The sequence below is a fragment of the Nicotiana tomentosiformis genome, chromosome 6 (genome assembly GCF_000390325.3).
Source record: "Nicotiana tomentosiformis chromosome 6, ASM39032v3, whole genome shotgun sequence".
NCBI classification, from domain to species: Eukaryota; Viridiplantae; Streptophyta; class Magnoliopsida; order Solanales; family Solanaceae; genus Nicotiana; species Nicotiana tomentosiformis.
In genome coordinates, this window is record NC_090817.1 from 33,222,371 (window position 1) to 33,241,589 (window position 19,219).

Consider the following 19,219-nt stretch of genomic DNA (forward strand, 5'->3'; position numbering starts at 1 on the left):
GTATAGCCAGTAATAACACATGTATTTACTTTTAAGTTATTGTTTTAAATATATTTAGTGTTTAGTCATTACTTTAATAAACTTTTATCTGTCCGGACGAAAATACCCTTCTGCTATATAGGATTTCGCTGATACATACGCTCCTTATTCACGATCAGCAGCAGTTCAAACTTACGTGCAAACTTACGTGCAGAGAATTGTTGTGATCGTCCAAAATTGCAGAAGCTTCTCTTCCGATTTCAAACTTTTTGTCTAAGTTCAGAATTCAACTTTCTCGTCCAAAATTCATCATAAAATTACAGTAAGTTCTAAAGTTTCAGATATCTCTATATGCTTTTGTGTGTTTGTGTGGATTTTTATTTCGTTACTGAAGAATAAGATGCTAGGAATTTAATTTTTTTTCTTTTCTGTATTGATAACGTTAAGGACATCGCATCCTTAACTCTGTGATTGTTCTGTAAATATTGAGGACATAATGTTAAGGATTTGGTGTCCTTAACATGACTATTGTTCTAAAAAAATATTAAGGATAAAGTGTCCTGTGTTTTGCAACTTGTATTAATAAAGTTAAGGACACGGTGTCCTTAACTTCATGACTGTTGTTCTAAATATTAAGGACATAGTGTCCTGTATTTGCAAATTGTATTAATAAAGTTAAGGACATGATGTCCTTAACTTCATGACTGTTGTTCTAAATATTAAGGATGCCATGTCCTTAACATTTTCACTGAAAGGACACAATGTCCTTAACTTTTTTACTGCACACATCAAAGTTAAGGACAGCTTGTCCTTAACTTTTACAATGCACACATCAAAGTTAAGGACAGCTTGTCCTTAACTTTTACAATACACACATCAAAGTTAAGAACATCATGTCATTAACTTTTACAATGCACACATCCAAGTTAAGGACATCATGTCCTTAACATTTTGACTGCACACATCAAAGTTAAGGACATAGTGTCCTGTTTTTGCAACTTGTAATGATAAAGTTTAGGACATGATGTCCTTAACTTCATGACTACTGTGTAAAAAATGAGGACATAGTGTCCTGTTTTTGCAACCTATACTAATAAAGTTTAGGACATGATGTCCTTAACTTCATGACTACTGTGTAAAAAATAAGGACATAGTGTCCTGTTTTTGCAACCTATACTAATAAAGTTTAGGACATGATGTCCTTAACTTCATGACTACTGTGTAAATATTAAGGACATAGTGTCCTGTATTTGCAACTTGTATTGATAAAGTTTAGGACATGATATCCTTAACTTCATGACTGTTGTTCTAAATATTAAGGACATAGTGTCCTGTATTTGCAACTTGTATTGATAAAGTTTAGGACATGATATCCTTAACTTCATGATTGTTGTTCTAAATATTAAGGACATAGTATCCTGTGTTTTACAACTTGTATTGATAAAGTTTAGCACATCTTGTCCTTAACTTCACGATTGTTGTATAAATATGTCCTGAATTTTCCATTTTCTTGACTTGCAGGATGGATACAATATATATTATAGTTTCTTTTAATGGTAGATGGATTGCAGACAATAAGTATCTTGATCATCAAACAAAGCTTGTTCTAGTACCTGAGGAAATTCGATTTGAAGATTTCATTAACCAGGTCTTTGAAGTTATTGAATTGGATAGAAACAAGTTTGAAGCAATGATATGGTTTGATATCAATCTGGGAACAAGCAAGGGAATGCTTGTATCCAAAGATTTAGATCTTCACACATGTATAGAGTTACTAATAAGTCATTCACTCTTCAAGGGCTGTCGTTTTATTATTGATATTTCGGAAAGAGTTTTTGATTCTACAAGCACCTTTGAACATGTCAATACAGAAACTCAACAAAACAATCAAGACAAATTCCAACAGATAATGGAAATAGATGTGGTTGAAGCTCAACCAATAACTGAAGAGGTTCTTCAAACATTTGGTTCTATTCAAGTAGAAGGACAAAGCATTATAGAGATTGACAACGAACAAGCTTTGAGTATTCAAGTCTTAGAAAGTGCAACGGTAATAGAAAAAGTTGCTAAAAAAACCTTTACTCAACTAACTAGACAAAGCTCAAATTCAAAACAAAAAGAATCCCCAACTACGATATTAAGAGAAAATGCTTCGTTGGATGAAATAAAAGTGGGATCAATATTTGACAAAAAAAGAGTATAATTAACTATTTTTCCAATATAGCAATTAAAGGACATTTTGAATTCAAGATTGTTAGATCAAGCTCAACAAGATATTCATTGAAATGCAATGATGATAGGTGTGGGTGGTGTGTGCGTGCTTTCAGAATTAAAGATTCAATACTATTCAAGATAGTAAAGATTGAGAAAAATCATGACTGCTCAGTTAACACTATGAAAGCTAATCAAAGGCATGCAACTTCAAAGTTGATTAGTGGTTACATTATCGACAATCTTCGACCCAAGGTTTGAAGTTACACCAACCTTTGTCATGGCAGAAATACAAAAATTGCATGGACTAGACATTGGTTATCACAAGGCGTGGCGTGCTATTCATCGTGCTTCAGATTTAATAAGAGGAACTCCTGAAGAGAATTATGAATTATTGTCTTCATACTTGTATATGATGAAAAGTAAAAATCCGGGAACATACACTAACATAAAGATAGACGACAACAACAGGTAAATAATCAAAAAGAGTTTATTAGTCTGTTTTATAAACTTTAGGACATGGTGTCCTTAACTTAGATGTGTACAATGAAAATGTTAAGGACATGGTATCCTTAACTTTGATGTGTGTAGTGAAAAAGCTAAGGACATGGTGTCCTTAACTTGGATGTATGCAATGAAAAAGTTAAGGACATGGTGTCCTTAACTTTGATGTGTGCAGTGAAAATATTAAGGACATGGTGTCCTTAACTTGGATGTGTGCAATGAAAAAGTTAAGGACATGGTGTCCTTAACTTTGATGTGTGCATTGTAAAAGTTAAGGACATGGTGTCCTTAACTTTGATGTATGCAGTGAAAATATTAAGGACATGATGTCCTTAACTTTGATGTGTGCAGTGAAAAAGTTAACGAGATGGTGTCCTTAACTTTGATGTGTGTAGTGAAAAAGTTAAGGACATGGTATCCTTAACTTTGATGTGTGCAGTAAAAAAGTTAAGGACATAGTGTCCTTTACTAGTAAAAATGTTAAGGACATGCTGTCCTTAACTTTGATGTGTGCAGTAAAAATGTTAAGAACATGGTGTCCTTAACTTTGATGTGTGCAGTAAAAATGTTAAGGACATGGTGTCCTTAACTTTGATGTGTGCATTGTAAAAGTTAAGGACATGGTGTCCTTAACTTTGATGTGTATATTGTAAAAGTTAAGGACATGGTGTCCTTAACTGTGATGTGTGCATTCTAAAAGTTAAGGACAAGTTCTCCTTAACTTTGATGTGTGCACTGAAAATGTTAAGGACATTGTGTTCTTAACTTTGATATGTGCAGTGAAAATATTAAAAATTTGGTGTCCTGTATTTTTAACCTTCTATTAAACTATATTTGCAGGTTTCTTTATATGTTTTATGCATATGGATCATCAATAGCTGGTTGGAATCATTGTAGACCAGTGATTGTTGTTGATGCAACTTTTTTGAAGTCAAAATATCGTGGTGTTTTAATGATTTCAGTTTCAAAGGATGCAAATAAACAAATATTCCCACTAGCCTTTGGAATTGCAGAATCTGAAAATAACAATTCCTATGCGTGGTACTTTAGTGAGCTTCGCAATGCAATTGGGAGCCGTGATAATTTAAATTTTTTTATCGGACAGGCATCAATCTATTGCACATGGCATTGCAAAGGTATATCCTAAAAGCCACCATGGGATTTGTATCTATCATTTGGAGCAGAACCTAAAGCGAAGGAAAGTGAAATGTGAGGTCATAAAACTTTTCCAAAGTGCTGCAAGAGTATACAGGCGCAAAGAATTTGATCTATACATGTCAGATATAGCAAAAGTTGATAAGAAGACTTTTGACTACTTGATGGAAGAACCACCGGAAAGGTGGGCACGTTCTTGTAGTCCACGACGAAGATATGACATGCTCACAACAAACATAGTTGAGTCAATGAATTCTGTGCTATTAGAAGCAAGGGAGTTGCCTATATTAAGAATGATGGATTTCATCCAAGTGAAGCTATAACGTTGGTTTTATGAAAGAAGAAATGAAGCAGAAGGAACTTTTTATGACATTTCTTGTTGGGTAGAAGAGGAATTGAAGAAAAAGATAGATTTAGCTTTTACTTTAAATGTAAGTATTATGTTCTTACTTTAGCTTATTATTTTAATGATAATTTAACATAATGTACTAACTTATAGTTTTTCAACTTTGAAGGTCTTCCCTGTTGATTCATGGCGTTCTAGAGTTGAGAAAGAAGGAATTACTTTCTTGGTGGACTTAAACAAAAGAACATGTGATTATTTTCAGTTTCAATTTGATGAATTACCATGTATACATGCAATTGCAGCTATCGAGAAGAGAAATATCAAGAAGTCCAATTTCTGCTCGGACTGGTACTTAAAGGAATCTTGGCTGAAAACATATGAAAGACAAATACATCCTGTAGGACATACGGATTCTTGGATTGTACCAGAGAGTGTTAAGTCACAAATTATTAAACCTCCAGATTTCAAAGTTCCGCCTGGTAGAAGGCAAAAGAAAAGGCATATTCCAGCTACCGAATCATCAAAAATAACATTCAAATGTGGTCGTTGCAGAAGAATTGGTCATAATAGAATATCTTGTATATATATTCTCCGGTAGTCCATCCATTTTCAAGGAAGCATAGAGAATAATAGATATATCCACTTATGTTTATCTACTCTTTTAAGTTTTTGCTATAAATTAGATTCATTTAGATTATTTTTATTTGAGCAAGTAAACATTATCAGATGGTTATATAAAAGATTTCCTAAATTTTCAAAGTTTCTTTGCACTTACTTGCTCTTTGTTTCTTTTTCTTTTTCTGGGAGTTCAATTTACCTTTGTCGGACAAATTATTGTTTATGGGATTTTATTCTTGCCGTAAGTAAACAAGAAAGTCCTTTTCTTTATATAATTTGACGCCTGCAACTTGCTACATCTTTATTTTTAAAATAAGATTGGTACAAGTAAAACTTAAGGACATAATCTTTTACAAGTCCTGAAAATTTCAAGTATGAATCAAATATTAATCTAGATTTTCAGAAGTTCAGGACATTTTAGAAAAATATGTCCTGAATATTATTTTCATCCTTTAACAAATCAGGACGTTTATGAACATAATGTCCTGAAGTTCTACAACAATCAATGTATCTTTTGCTATATCTCTACAGATTTAATAAAAAACTGGCAATTTAAAATGGACAAATCAGTAGTTATAAAATTGACATCTGCAGCTTGCTACATCTTATTTTTAAAATGAGATTGGTACAAGTAGACTTCAGGATATAATTTTTTGAAACGTCCTGAACATTTGAAGTATGAATCTAATATATAGGACATAAATTTCTAAAATATCCTTAACTTCTGAAAATCTCAGTTATATTCCAGAAGTTTAGCACATTTAAAAAATATGTCTTGAATATTATTTTCATCCTTCAACAAATAAGGATGTAGTTAACAGATTCTGAAGTTCTACAACAATCAATGTGTGTTGCTTTGAATTTCTAAAAACTTCAAGACAATTTAATCAAAGATTGACCCTTTAAAACTGTGAAAAAATGGACAAATCAATAGTTAACAGAAAGAAAGAAATTAATAACACGATGCCTTCATATTACTGCTGAAACTGTAATTTAGCATAGCTGTGACCAAAATATTATGCTATGCAAACAAAATAAAGTGCCTTATGAAAATTAACAGGATATTTCAGAATTCATATGGATTCTTTACAGCAATTTTATATTAATTTCACTACAGCTGACTTTTTTTACAATTACACTACAGCTCTTTTGGGTAGGAAGTTTCATTTTCACTATCATAGTCATCGCCGACATTTTCTGGTGGTGTATCATAACCAAAATTTCTTTTCCACTCTCTATGTGCCCAAAGATTTGCTGCAAGTTCTTTTCTGAAGTTTGATATGTCCTCAGGTTGGAATTTCTCCACATCCTTTTCTATCATCAACAACTCCACATACTTGATTAGGAATGCACCACAATCAGTCCTAAGAAAAATATAGAGTCAATTAAACAATATCTTTAATAAAATAAATCTAAAGTACATATAAATTATATAGCAAATGACAACACGTACGATCCAGTTTGGTGTGGTGATCTTTGCCACTGAATATCAAATTTGTTGAATGCATTTCCAAAAGACTTGTGATTTTTCTCAAACTGTGAGAACTTTAGCAAGTGGGGGATCATACGTGCATACATTTCAATGTGTTTCATTCCTTGCTCATATGGCTCACTATATGTGGAATAGTACACATCAATCTTTCTCTCATTCAAGTCCAATACCCCCAAAAGGAAATGTGTCACAACATCATTATCTTCTGAAGGAAGCCGACATGGAAAAAAGATTTTGTCAACCTCTGTCCAAGCAATTCCACATCTATGATTGTCACCCCACACATATGGTGTGAGAACCAACTGATTATCATCACACCAAAATAAATCTGAAGCATCTTCATTGAAATTCTTATAAACAATTAGCATATAGTTATCAAAAAGTATATCTGTAGTTGTGCAACGAAAATGATGGGCGCAAGGGTGGTAGCATTCCTTCTTTCTCAAATAATACAGGGCAACGCCAATATGCTTCATAAAAAGGAAAAAAAAAAGAAAAAAAATCCATCAGTCATAAATAAATAAAAAATAATAAATTAAGAAGAAAGAAAACAAATACCTTGTGAATTATCAAACCTTATCATCAAGTACAAAGCTACTATCTGCAAGCTCAAGGAAGAACATTTTTTTACTGATTTTTTGATGGTATAATTTATATGGATTCTTTCTCACACCATTATCCTCAGCATATATATCAGTTTATCCCCTGAAAATTTTGAAAATATCAAAGTTAGAAAGTTTATAAGTTAGTTCTCAATTCCTAATTAAGGACACTTGGTCCTGAACTTACAGTAACAAGGTCATAAGTTTAGGACACTTGGTCCTGAAGTTAGAGTTGCAAATTCAAAATTTAAGGACAGGATGTCCTTAACTTATAGTTACAAGTTCAAAAGTTAAGGACACTTGGTCCTGAACTTAGACTTACTAGCTCATAAATTAAAGGACAATTAGTCATGAACTTAGAGTAACAAGCGCATAAGTTAAGGACAATTGGTCCTGAACTTAGAGTGGAAGTTCAAAAATTAAGGACACTTGGTCCTGAAGTTAGAGTTGCAAATTCAAAAGTTAAGGACAGGATATCCTTAACTTACAGTTACAAGTTCAAAAGTTAAGGACACTTGGTCCTGAACTTAGACTTACTAGCTCATAAATTAAAGGACAATTAGTCATGAACTTAGAGTAACAAGCGCATAAGTTAAGGACAATTGGTCCTGAACTTAGAGTGGAAGTTCAAAAATTAAGGACACTTGGTCCTGAAGTTAGAGTTGCAAATTCAAAAATTAAGGACAGGTAGTCCTTAACATACAGTTACAAGTTCAAAAGTTAAGGACACTTGGTCCTGAACTTAGACTTACAAGCTCATAAATTAAAGTCCTGAACTTAGAGTAACAAGCTCATAAGTTAAGGACAATTGATCTTGTACTTAGAGTGGAAGTTCAAAAATTAAGGACACTTGGTCGTGAAGCTAGAGTTGCAAATTCAAAAATTAAGGACAGGTAGTACTTAACATACAGTTACAAGTTCAAAAGTTAAGGACACTTAGTCCTGAACTTAGACTTACAAGCTCATAAACTAAAGTCCTGAACTTAGAGTAACAAGCTCATAAGTTAAGGACAATTGATCTTGTACTTGGAGTGGAAGTTCAAAAATTAAGGACACTTGGTCCTGAAGTTAGAGTTGCAAATTCAAAAATTAAGGACAGGTAGTCCTTAACTTACAGTTATAAGTTAAAAATTAAGGACAGTTAGTCCTGAACTTAGACTTACAATCTCAAAACTTATGTGTGATGGCATGGAGAACAAAAACCAGCTTCAGTCTACTACAGAATTTTCCATAAGAACTGCAGGCTTCACTCCATGTCAACTTCTGGTCACCATTATAGGATAAGTAAAGAATTTCCCCAATTGCAGCCAATGATGTAACCATTAAGTATGCTACAATCTGTGCAAAATCAGGACTAACAAATGCCTTGTGAATTATCAAACCTTATCATCAAGTACAAAGCTACTATCTGCAAGCACAAGGAAGAACATTTTTCTACTGATTTTTTGATGGTACAATTTATATGGATTCTTTATCACACTATTATCCTCAGCATATATATCAGTTTTTCCCCTGAAAATTTTGAAAATATTAAAGTTAGAAAGTTTGTAAGTTAGTTCTCAATTCCTAATTAAGGACACTTGGTCCTGAACTTACAGTAACAAGGTCATAAGTTTAGGACACTTGGTCCTGAAGTTAGAGTTGCAAATTCAAAATTTAAGGACAGGATGTCCTTAACTTACAGTTACAAGTTCAAAAGTTAAGGACACTTGGTCCTGAACTTAGACTTACTAGCTCATAAATTAAAGGACAATTAGTCATGAACTTAGAGTAACAAACGCATAAGTTAAGGACAATTGGTCCTGAACTTAGAGTGGAAGTTCAAAAATTAAGGACACTTGGTCCTGAAGTTAGAGTTGCAAATTCAAAAGTTAAGGACAGGAAGTCCTTAACTTACAGTTACAAGTTCAAAAGTTAAGGACACTTGGTCCTGAACTTAGACTTACTAGCTCATAAATTAAAGGACAATTAGTCATGAACTTAGAGTAACAAACGTATAAGTTAAGGACAATTAGTCCTCAACTTAGAGTGGAAGTTCAAAAATTAAGGACACTTGGTCCTGAAGTTAGAGTTGCAAATTCAAAAGTTAAGGACATGTAGTCCTTAACTTATAGTTACAAGTTCAAAAGTTAAGGACACTTGGTCCGGAACTTAGACTTACTAGCTCATAAATAAAAGGACAATTAGTCATGAACTTAGAGTAACAAGCTCATAAGTTAAGGACAATTGGTCCTGAACTTAGAGTGGAAGTTCAAAAATTAAGGACACTTGGTCCTGAAGTTAGAGTTACAAATTCAAAAATTAAGGACAGGTAGTCCTTAACTTACAGTTACAAGTTCAAAAGTTAAGGACATTTGGTCCTGAACTTAGACTTACAAGCGCATAAATTAAAGTCCTGAACTTAGAGTAACAAGCTCATAAGTTAAGGACAATTGGTCTTGAACTTAGAGTGGAAGTTCAAAAATTAAGGACACTTGGTCCTGAAGTTAGAGTTGAAAATTCAAAAATTAAGGACAGGTAGTCCTTAACTTACAGTTACAATTTAAAAAGTTAAGGACAGTTAGTCCTGAACTTAGACTTACAATCTCAAAACTTATGTGTGATGGCATGGAGAACCAAAACCAGCTTCAGTCTACTATAGAATTCTCCATAAGAACTGCAGGCTTCACTCCATGTCACCTTCTGGTCACCATTATAGGGTAAGTAAAGAATTTCCCCAATTGCAACCAATGATGTAACCATTAAGTATGCTATAATCTGTTCAAAACCAGGACTTACAAATGCCTTGTGAATTATCAAACCTTATCATAACGTACAAAGCTACTATCTGCAAGCACAAGGAAGAACATTTTTCTACTGATTTTTTGATGGTACAATTTATATGGATTCATTCTCACACCATTATCCTCAGCATATATATCAGTTTGTCCCCTGAAAATTTTGAAAATATCAAAGTTAGAAAGTTTATAAGTTAGTTCTCAATTCCTAATTAAAGACACTTATTCTTGAACTTACAGTAACAAGGTCATAAGTTTAGGACACTTAGTCCCGAAGTTAGAGTTGCAAATTCAAAATTTAAGGACATGATGTCCTTAACTTACAGTTACAAGTTCAAAAGTTAAGGACACTTGGTCCTGAACTTAGACTTACTAGCTCATAAATTAAAGGACAATTAGTCATGAACTTAGAGTAACAAGTGCATAAGTTAAGGATAATTGGTCCTGAACTTAGAGTGGAAGTTCAAAAATTTAGGACACTTGGTCCTGAAGTTAGAGTTGCAAATTCAAAAGTTAAGGACAGGATGTCCTTAACTTACAGTTGCAAGTTCAAAAGTTAAGGACACTTGGTCCTGAACTTAGACTTACTAGCTCATAAATTAAAGGACAATTAGTCATGAACTTAGAGTAACAAGCGTATAAGTTAAGGACAATTGGTCCTAAACTTAGAGTGGAAGTTCAAAAATTAAGGACACTTGGCCCTGAAGTTAGAGTTGCAAATTCAAAAGTTAAGGACATGTAGTCCAAAACTTACAGTTACAAGTTCAAAAGTTAAGGACACTTGGTCCTGAACTTAGACTTACTAGCTCATAAATTAAAGAACAATTAGTCATGAACTTAGAGTAACAAGCTCATAAGTTAAGGACAATTGGTCCTGAACTTAGAGTGAAAGTTCAACCTTGTCCCGGGAGAAGTAGAAAAATTCCGTCACCCAGCGTCCAGGGCAGCACCTCGCGCTGGCCCTGGCGCTGAGTCCAGTAAAGTTTTCACGTTCCCTCTTTCAATTCTTGCGCTGCCAGGTTTTCTTTACTTGTTTGATTTCAATTACAATTCTTTGTCTTCCACCTGTGGACAAAACCCAAAGGGTGTCCCCCTTTTTTTTATTCTTTTAATTTTCTTTCTTTTTCTTCCGTGTTTTATCCAATTTTGCTCAACTTCACTTCATCTTCACACCGTTTTATTTCTGCACAGTTAAAATATAATATTAAGTATAAAGTAATATAATTAGCATTCAAGAAATGATTAAAAGTACTAGAATGTGAGGCAACAATAGATAAATATATGCATTTTTGGCCGAACATCACAACTCTACACTTAAACTCTTGCTCGTCCTCGAGTAAGCATTAGAATCACTCTAAAAAAATCACGCCTAAAAATACCACCACTTCGGTTGATACTAACAATTAGACTCTATAGCAACTCAAACCATCGGATATACGCTTCCTGATCATTGTGCAAGATATACAAGTCACAAACAAACAACAAACTTCTAACCTCCTAACCTCAGAGATGGACTCTAACTTACCAAATTTAAGCTCGCTCACCTACTCTGTCAAAAAAGCTAATAACATCACCTATCTATCATGAAACAAGTGCCCTCACAAGAATAAATAGTCCATACACTCAAATCAAAGAATGAATATAATTTAAGGACTTAGCATCAAAGAATAACTCTTGCACTCACTAAGACTCACATGTATGCACAAAGAACCATAGGCTTGCCCATTATGTACATCTCTACTAATTAAGTATGCTTGAATAGAATCAAATAGGACTTTAACGGGTTGTAATGTTGGCTAAGGGACGGGTAGGAGAATTATATAATAGTGGCTTACATTTTCCTAAGCACTTTGCACTCTTAGACCTCATCACCCATTATTTTCTACTCTTTACTTTATTTTTCAGCCCTCTCTTCATCAATTGTTTCACATGTACTTCCCTCATATCAAGAACGATTAATATTTTTTTCATTTTCTTGTTTTTTTTTCCTGTCACATTCTTTTCAAGAAGGCCTTTTCATCACTTTGTAGTTATCGTTGGTCACCATTTTTTATTTAATCATCCCTTTCTTTAAATTTATCAATTAATATCATAGTCAATGCAACAGTGCTCAAGGAAGTAGGGTGCAAAAGCTAGAGATTCAACAAAAGAATCAAGGCAAAAATACGGCTTCCAAACAAAAGGCTACAGGCTCAAATACTACTCAAGCTCAGGCCTAAATATGCTAGTATCAAACAAGGCACAAAAGTTTTCTTCTTCCTCTTTTTCTTCTCCTAAAAAAAAAAAGTTTATCCGGTTCAAGTTACATCCCCTGAAAAAGAACCGATGCACAAAGAAAAACCAAGGGGATTATTACCTAGCTAAAACTAACTAGAACAAAAAGAATATTTTTTTGTATTTTTTTTTGTTGGACCTTAATCCCTCAAGAAAGCTGTCCATAAAATCCATCATCAGGAAAAGTTCCAATTTTCTGATTTTTTTTCATTTTTTTTCTTTTTTTCTTTTTAACAAAAACTACTACACTAAGAACGAGTACTACAACTAAGCTAAGATAGCACAGAAAATCACCCAGACAATCTCCTCACTCCCACACTTAAAATTGTGCAATGTCCTCTATGCATACAATAAATAACAAGAGGGTAAAAGAGACTCCCTGGTAGGCCAAAGGCCTAAGCATTAGCAGCTCACGGTATACTCAGACTTCTCCCAGATATGATCCGTTGTGGAGGCACCTCACACTCAGTTTCAATCGCCTGCTCGCTTTTGCACTCGCCTATTGCCTTTGACTCCATGCTCCTACTCCTACAAAATACAAAAATAGCACTACAAAGATAACACAATTAAAAAAAATTAAAAAACAAAAATAAAAAGAAAAAATAAAATTGGGTTGCCTCCCAACAAGCGCTTGATTTAACGTCGCGGAACGACGCTATCACTTTCATGACTTTTCCTTCCACTTTGAGGATATAAATTGCACCCCCAATTTTGCATCAACTTTTCTGTCACATTCTTGGGGCGGTGGTGTGAAAATAAAGGAACCAAGCAATAGGCATCGCATCTTGCATTTCTTGGCCTTTAAGTGAGAGATGTCATTTTGTTTCCTTGACATTGTAAATTTCAGAATATATGCACTTTGTTCCCCATCCATTGACTCCTCCATATGATTGAATAGATCAATTCTCGTGTCACCAACCAAGCATAATGTTGAAAAATGGTTAGAATGAGGTCCAATGCACTCCAACTGTAGAATCGCTTCACTTTTGACATCCTCACTTTTACACACTTCGTCAACCTTGGCATCATCAACAAAGTTTTGGTCGAATAGTTGAAATTCCTCTTTTTGCTCCACAAGCTGGCCAGTATCCACAATAATTGGCTGTAGGGCATCAGACGCCTCAACCTTTTAATTCAATTTAGCTTGCAGCTCATGGATATCTGAGACAAATTGGTCTATCTCTTGCATGAACTCAGTTCTTCTTTCTATTAGTTGTTCTTTTATATTTGAAAGACCATCACGAAGAAACTTATGAGATTTTATTAGTTGAGCTTGTTCCTCTAGCCAAGATTGGCTCACTATATCTGCTTCTTCAAAATTATCTTCTTGTGGGAACTCGCACCTTTTAGCCACTCCGTCCGCCTCAGCCTTCATTCTCATGATTGTTGCACTAATTCTTTGTATAGCCTTTTGATTTTCATCTTGTTGCTCGGCTACTTGCCTCATCATGTCCATAATACGGGCATCACGTTCCTCATCCTCCACTTCATTGCTACTATCAAACTCATAAACATTATTAGAAACATCATAATAAGAGCTCTGAGAAGGATAATAAGAATTAGGACAACCATCCCAATGATCACCTTGACAACCACACAAATTACAAAAATTCCACTCATAAGATTGAGATTCACAATTTTGCCACAAGTGTGGTCCTCCACAATATGGACATAGATCACCAAAATAAGAATAACTAATATTCGACCAATTCTCATTCCAAGATGCCATGTGAACAAAGATAATAAAATATTAAACTAAGATAAAATAAATAAATAAAACTTGAATAGACAAAAAGTAAAAATCTAATCTAGTAGAATAGTTAATTTCTAAGTCCCCGGCAACGGTGCCAAAAACTTATTGCTCCCAAACACACACGCAAGTATACGTGGTCGACAAGTAATATAGGATTTTACATCTAGATATCGTACCTACAAGGAGTTGTGATTAACTATTTACTAAATTAAACTAAGACAATTAATCTACTCAAGAAATTTTCTAAAGTATGAATATTTAACTAAAACTAATCTAGAATAGTAAACTATGAAATTAAAGGAAACAACTCTGTAATCTTAGAGATGAATTCAATGAGGGGAAATATTCTAGAGCTATGGGTTAGCTAACAATCTCGTTGAGTTTTCTATCCAAATTGTCTAATTAATGTATCTACTTTATTGATTGACAGGGTTAATATTACTCGTAGCCTTATCCCGAAGTACTACTCGTCTATTCAAGCTAACCTAACGCCTATATTCCTATGGAATTAGAATTAACAAAAAAGTATTAATAATTCCTATATAGTAACCAAGAAAGGCGATTAGGTATATTCCTATCCTAACCGCAAATCCGTTCCCGATGCTCGAGTTCAAGATCTCACTCTACTCAATCTTATATGCAATCTAAAATTCCCTCTCCCGAGTTCAATCCTAGATTCGTAGATAGTATTCAATTGGTGATCAAGCAATCAAATAATTAAGTACAAGATTGAATAAATAAACCAAAATGATAAAATAATAAGAACAATTCAAGTTTCAAACTACAACGTTCATATAGCACCCAAAACTCTAGAACTAATAAACTATGAGATTAAAGGAAAGGAAGAGAAGAAAAACTAGTTAGAAGCCTCCTCCAAAGCATGGTATGAGTTCCTCCACGTGAATTCTCCTTCAAAGTATGTTAGATATCCTCCAAATTAGGTTTAGGACCACTTTTATATGAGTTAGAACCGTGTAGGACCGAAATAACCTTGTCCCCGGAGAAGTAGGAAAATCCCGTCACCCAGCATCCAGGGTAGTGCCTCGCGTTGGCGCTGAGTCCAGTAATTTTCACGTTCCCGCTTTCAATTCTTGTGCTGGCCATGTTTTCTTTACTTGTTTGATTTCAATTGCAATTCTTTATCTTTCACTTGGGGGGACAAAACCCAAAGGGTGTCCCCTTTTTTTTATTCTTTTAATTTTCTTTCTTTTTCTTCCTCGTTTTATCCAATTTTGCTCCACTTCTCGTCATCTTCACATCGTTTTATTCCTACACAGTTAAAATATAATATTAAGTATAATATAATATAATTAATGCTCAAGAGATGATTAAAAGTACTAGAATGTGAGGCAACAATAGATAAATATATGCATTTTTGGCCGAACATCAGTGCCTTGGAAGGAAAAATTAGAGGAAAAGAAACGTGCTTTTATTATCCAAAATAAAGTAATACAACAGCTGCTTGAAGTCCACCCATTTTGCTTTATGTAAACCAATATTTTTGAGCGCATAATTGAAGAAAGAAATAATTTAAGAAAGAAAGAAAGATATTTGAATTTTATGTTTTTATATAAAACTTGACATATTTGTGCTTATAAAATTATGACATTAAAAATAAATAAATAAATTTAAAGTCAAATTATTTTTAAATATAAAAATATGATATTCTCTTTAGGAACAGATAAAAAATGAAATAGTACGGTATGATATAAAACAATGCAGTATATGGAACTCAAAGGTGGTCAGGCAAGCTTGTTCCAAAAGAAACATTTTTATATATTTCAAGGAGGAACCATTTTGATAGGTTATATGTGTATCCCTGTTATGTTTTGATGATCTAACAAATATACTGTTAAGAACCAGATAAGGAACTTGTTACACATCCTCAATAACTCAAGATCAACAAGTTTCCAATTGGGAACACTATTCAACTCTTGAGAGTCAAAGGAACAACAGAGGGAACAGGTCGCTACCAGCTCCCGAGGTGACTGTACAAAGTCAACTTCACAGCTGTAAAGTTGCTGCCTGAACACGCTACAGTACAGGAACAGTGCAGCAGTCAACTTTATATGGAATGCCCTTTACATAACTTGCTTGCATCATCCAAGTGATGTCATAAATGAGATATTAACATCAAGCAAAGGAAAAACAAATGACTTACACATTCAGGAACTCATCAAGCATTCTCTCAAGTCTGTGTCAATCCTGCAAGTGATCCTCAAGGGCATCAAGAACGAAGAACAACATAACCAAGGACCAATTCCATGTATTGAAGTTATTACATGTCCTTAGTTGTGTTGTACCTTTGTTAAAGCACTCTACTTGTAATTCCTACTTAGCTTAGTTAGAAGCATTGTATAGGAAATCTTTGTAAATCATAAACCCTTGTGTTTGTGCCTTGGCTAGAGTTAGTCGAGTTGCAAAGTCTTTGTAATAGAGTTATTACAAAGTGGCTTGTAATATAGTGTTACAAGTTAGTGAGGGATTAAGAGGTTAATTCCTAGGTTACAATAGGTTGTAATCTAAAGTTGCTCAGTAGTGAAGTTGAAATCCTACAAGGGTAGGTCGTGATTTTTAATCCCATTGAGCCGAAAAGTTTTCATGTAAAACTCCATTATGCCATTTACTTACTGCTGTGTGCGTATGTTCTGTGGGAACTAATGGAGAACCTGGTTCTCTATATAGTTTGGTGGACCCTTAAATTCTATCAATTGGTATAAGAACAGGTTCTTTTTATCAGGCTAACACCTAGAAAGGATCCTCATGGTTGCTCTACCAAACTTCGAAGAAGGTCAGTCTACTTACAGGCCACCTAGGTTCAATGGTCAATACTACGGATGGTGGAATACAAGGATGCACGACTTCATCATGGCTGAAGACTCCGAGTTGTGGGGCGTTATATGTGACAGTACCTTTGTCCCTACAAAGAAGGTTGGAGATCCAGCCGTGACAGTTCCTAAGACAAGAAAGGTGTTCAATGATGCTGATCGAAAAGCCATTGAGAAATATTTTCATGCTAAGAAAATTCTAGTTTGTGGAATAGGTCCTGATGAATACAACATGATATCTGCTTGTCAATCTGCAAAAGAAATATGGGAAGCTCTACAGACTGCTCACGAGGGAACCACTCAAGTGAAGCAATCCAAGATTGACATGCTCACCACTGAATATGAGCTCTTCAGAATGAAGGACGATGAATTCATTCAAGATATGCATACTCGATTCACTTCCATCATCAATGAGCTGCACTCTCTTGGTGAAATCATTCCCAGAAATAATCTTGTAAGAAAGATTCTAAGCGTGCTTCCCAGCTCTTGGGAAAGTAAGGTAAATGCTATCACTGAGGCGAAGGATTTGCAGACACTGACCATAGACGAGCTGGTTGGAAATTTAAAGACTTACGAAATGAAAAAGAAAAAGGATCATGAGAGAAGAGAGCCCAAAAGGAAGAATAACCTGGTACTCAAGATAGACAACAATGAATCAAGTAGTGAAGATGCTGATATGGCTTACTTGACAAAGAGATTTCAGAAGACGGTCCGCAAAATAGAGGTATTCCGAAAAAGGGCAGCTCCAGCAAGACAAAAGGTTATGACCTATGTTATAAGTGCGGCAAGCCAGGACACTTCATCAAGGATTGCCCTCTTCTCAAGCACGATCAATACAAACACAACACTAACAAAGTAGCCAAGAGAAACCAGGTTCCTGACAAAAGATTCAAAAGAAAAGACGCTGCTGACAACGTTGTGAAACAGGCTCTTGTTGCATGGGGAGACTCTTCCAGCGAATCCAGAGAAGATGATGGGCAAGGTGACAGCTCTATGATGGCAGTGGAAAGTGAAGCAGCTGAGTATGACTCTATTTTTACCTTGATGGCGTAGTCTGATGATGATGGAGATGGCGACGATGATGATGAGGTAAACCTTCTAGATGTTCAAAGAAATTTGAAATCCTATTCTCAAAAGAAGATTATATCTTTGGAAAATATTTTAATCGATGCTTATCACAGTCTCATTAATGATAAAAATGCACTAACCACGGAACTAGGAGAAATAGAATACGAGAGAGATGATCTAGTGGTGGTTGCGGGTGATCTAAGAGAGACCATTGGGAGTTTAAAAAGGGAAAAAGATACCTTGACTGAGAGAATTGCAAACATAGAGCACGAGAGAGATTTGGTAGTAGTTGTAGACCTAAAGGAAACAATTGAGGAACTAAGAAGGGAAAATAGGCCTGTGAATACTAAAAAGGGAAAGGAAGTTGCAAGTGAGGCACACCTTATGCTTAAAAATGAGTAAAGATCAGTGAAATCTAGTTTGTGTGCTGAGCTTGAGAAAAACAAACAACTTCAGGAAGAACTAAGAAGAGTGAAGAGTGATCTTGAAAAATTACTTAAGTGGGCCTGGTCCTCTAATGCTATCACTGCCTTATACACAAACAATGGGGGAAACAGGCAGGGAATCAGGTTCCAAAGGGAAAAGACTCCCTACAACCCTCATAGCAAGTATATTACTGTACCTGACAATTGGCTTTGCACTCACTGTGGTAACACTGGGCACTTTAAAGAAAACTGTAAGGCCAGAATTCAGTCTCAACAGAAAAATAAAGTTTTTCCTGAATAAGTAACTGTTGCTAGGGAACTTGCTCCTTCACATAAAAAACCGTATAATGCCTGCTTGGACCAAAAGAGCCCTTATTCACCCCTTTCCTCATTACAAGGGACCCAAACTTATTTGGGTTCCTAAGTCTAACCCTTGATTTTCTTGTGCAGGGAACAGTGAAAGGGAGCAGTCAAAAGTGGTACATGGATAGCGGCTGCTCGAAGCACATGACTGGAAGTACAAATGATTTCCTTTCACTGAAGGCCCTGCAGGGAGGGAGTGTATCCTTTGAAAATGACAAAAAGGGATACATTCTGGGAGTAGTAAGAATTGGGAAGTCTCTCACTCACTCAATCGAGAATATGTTTTACGTGAATGGCTTGAAGTACAGCTTTTTGTGTGTCTCTTGGATCTGCAACAAAGGCAACAAGCTACTTGAGTACTGTTGATGATGATGCTGAACTATGGCATATAAGGCTGTGTCATGCAAGTTTCACGTTGCTGAACAAATTGGTCAGGAAGGACCTGGTTCGTGGTCTGCCCAAGTCAAGATTCAAGGATCACAGGGTGTGTGATGCATGTGTAAAGGGAAAGCAAGTCAGATCCTCTTTCAAGCTCAAAAAGTAAGTAAGCACTTCAAGGCCACTTGATCTCCTCCATATGGATCTATGTGGACCTATGAGAGTACCAAGTAGAGGAGGAAAGAAGTACATTTTCGTCATTGTGGATGACTACTCTAGATTCACATGGACCTTGTTCCTCAGAACTAAATATGAGACTCCAACCGACATAGAAGAACTTGGTCCCTCAATCACAATAACTGAAGCAGAAAACAGAGTTGTGGATGCTGTACATGGAACTCCAGCCGCTGAGGTGAGGAACATGACACATGGATCAAATCCATAAG

At 35.0% G+C, this 19,219-nt stretch overlaps 2 protein-coding genes across 2 annotated transcripts; both read left to right on the forward strand.

Annotated features, from left to right (window-relative positions):
- The first annotated feature begins 3,968 nt into the window (after positions 1 to 3,968).
- Positions 3,969 to 4,888, forward strand: LOC138893764 (uncharacterized). The gene is made up of 3 exons (XM_070178423.1): positions 3,969 to 4,160; positions 4,365 to 4,693; positions 4,879 to 4,888. The coding sequence occupies exons 1-3, from the start codon at positions 3,969 to 3,971 to the stop codon at positions 4,886 to 4,888; spliced, it is 531 nt and encodes a 176-aa protein (XP_070034524.1).
- Positions 4,889 to 16,474: 11,586 nt separating this feature from the next.
- Positions 16,475 to 18,009, forward strand: LOC108946727 (uncharacterized). The gene is made up of 3 exons (XM_070178424.1): positions 16,475 to 17,263; positions 17,365 to 17,541; positions 17,593 to 18,009. Exons 1-3 carry the CDS (start codon positions 16,475 to 16,477, stop codon positions 18,007 to 18,009), a joined length of 1,383 nt encoding a protein of 460 aa, XP_070034525.1.
- The last annotated feature ends 1,210 nt before the right edge of the window (positions 18,010 to 19,219 follow it).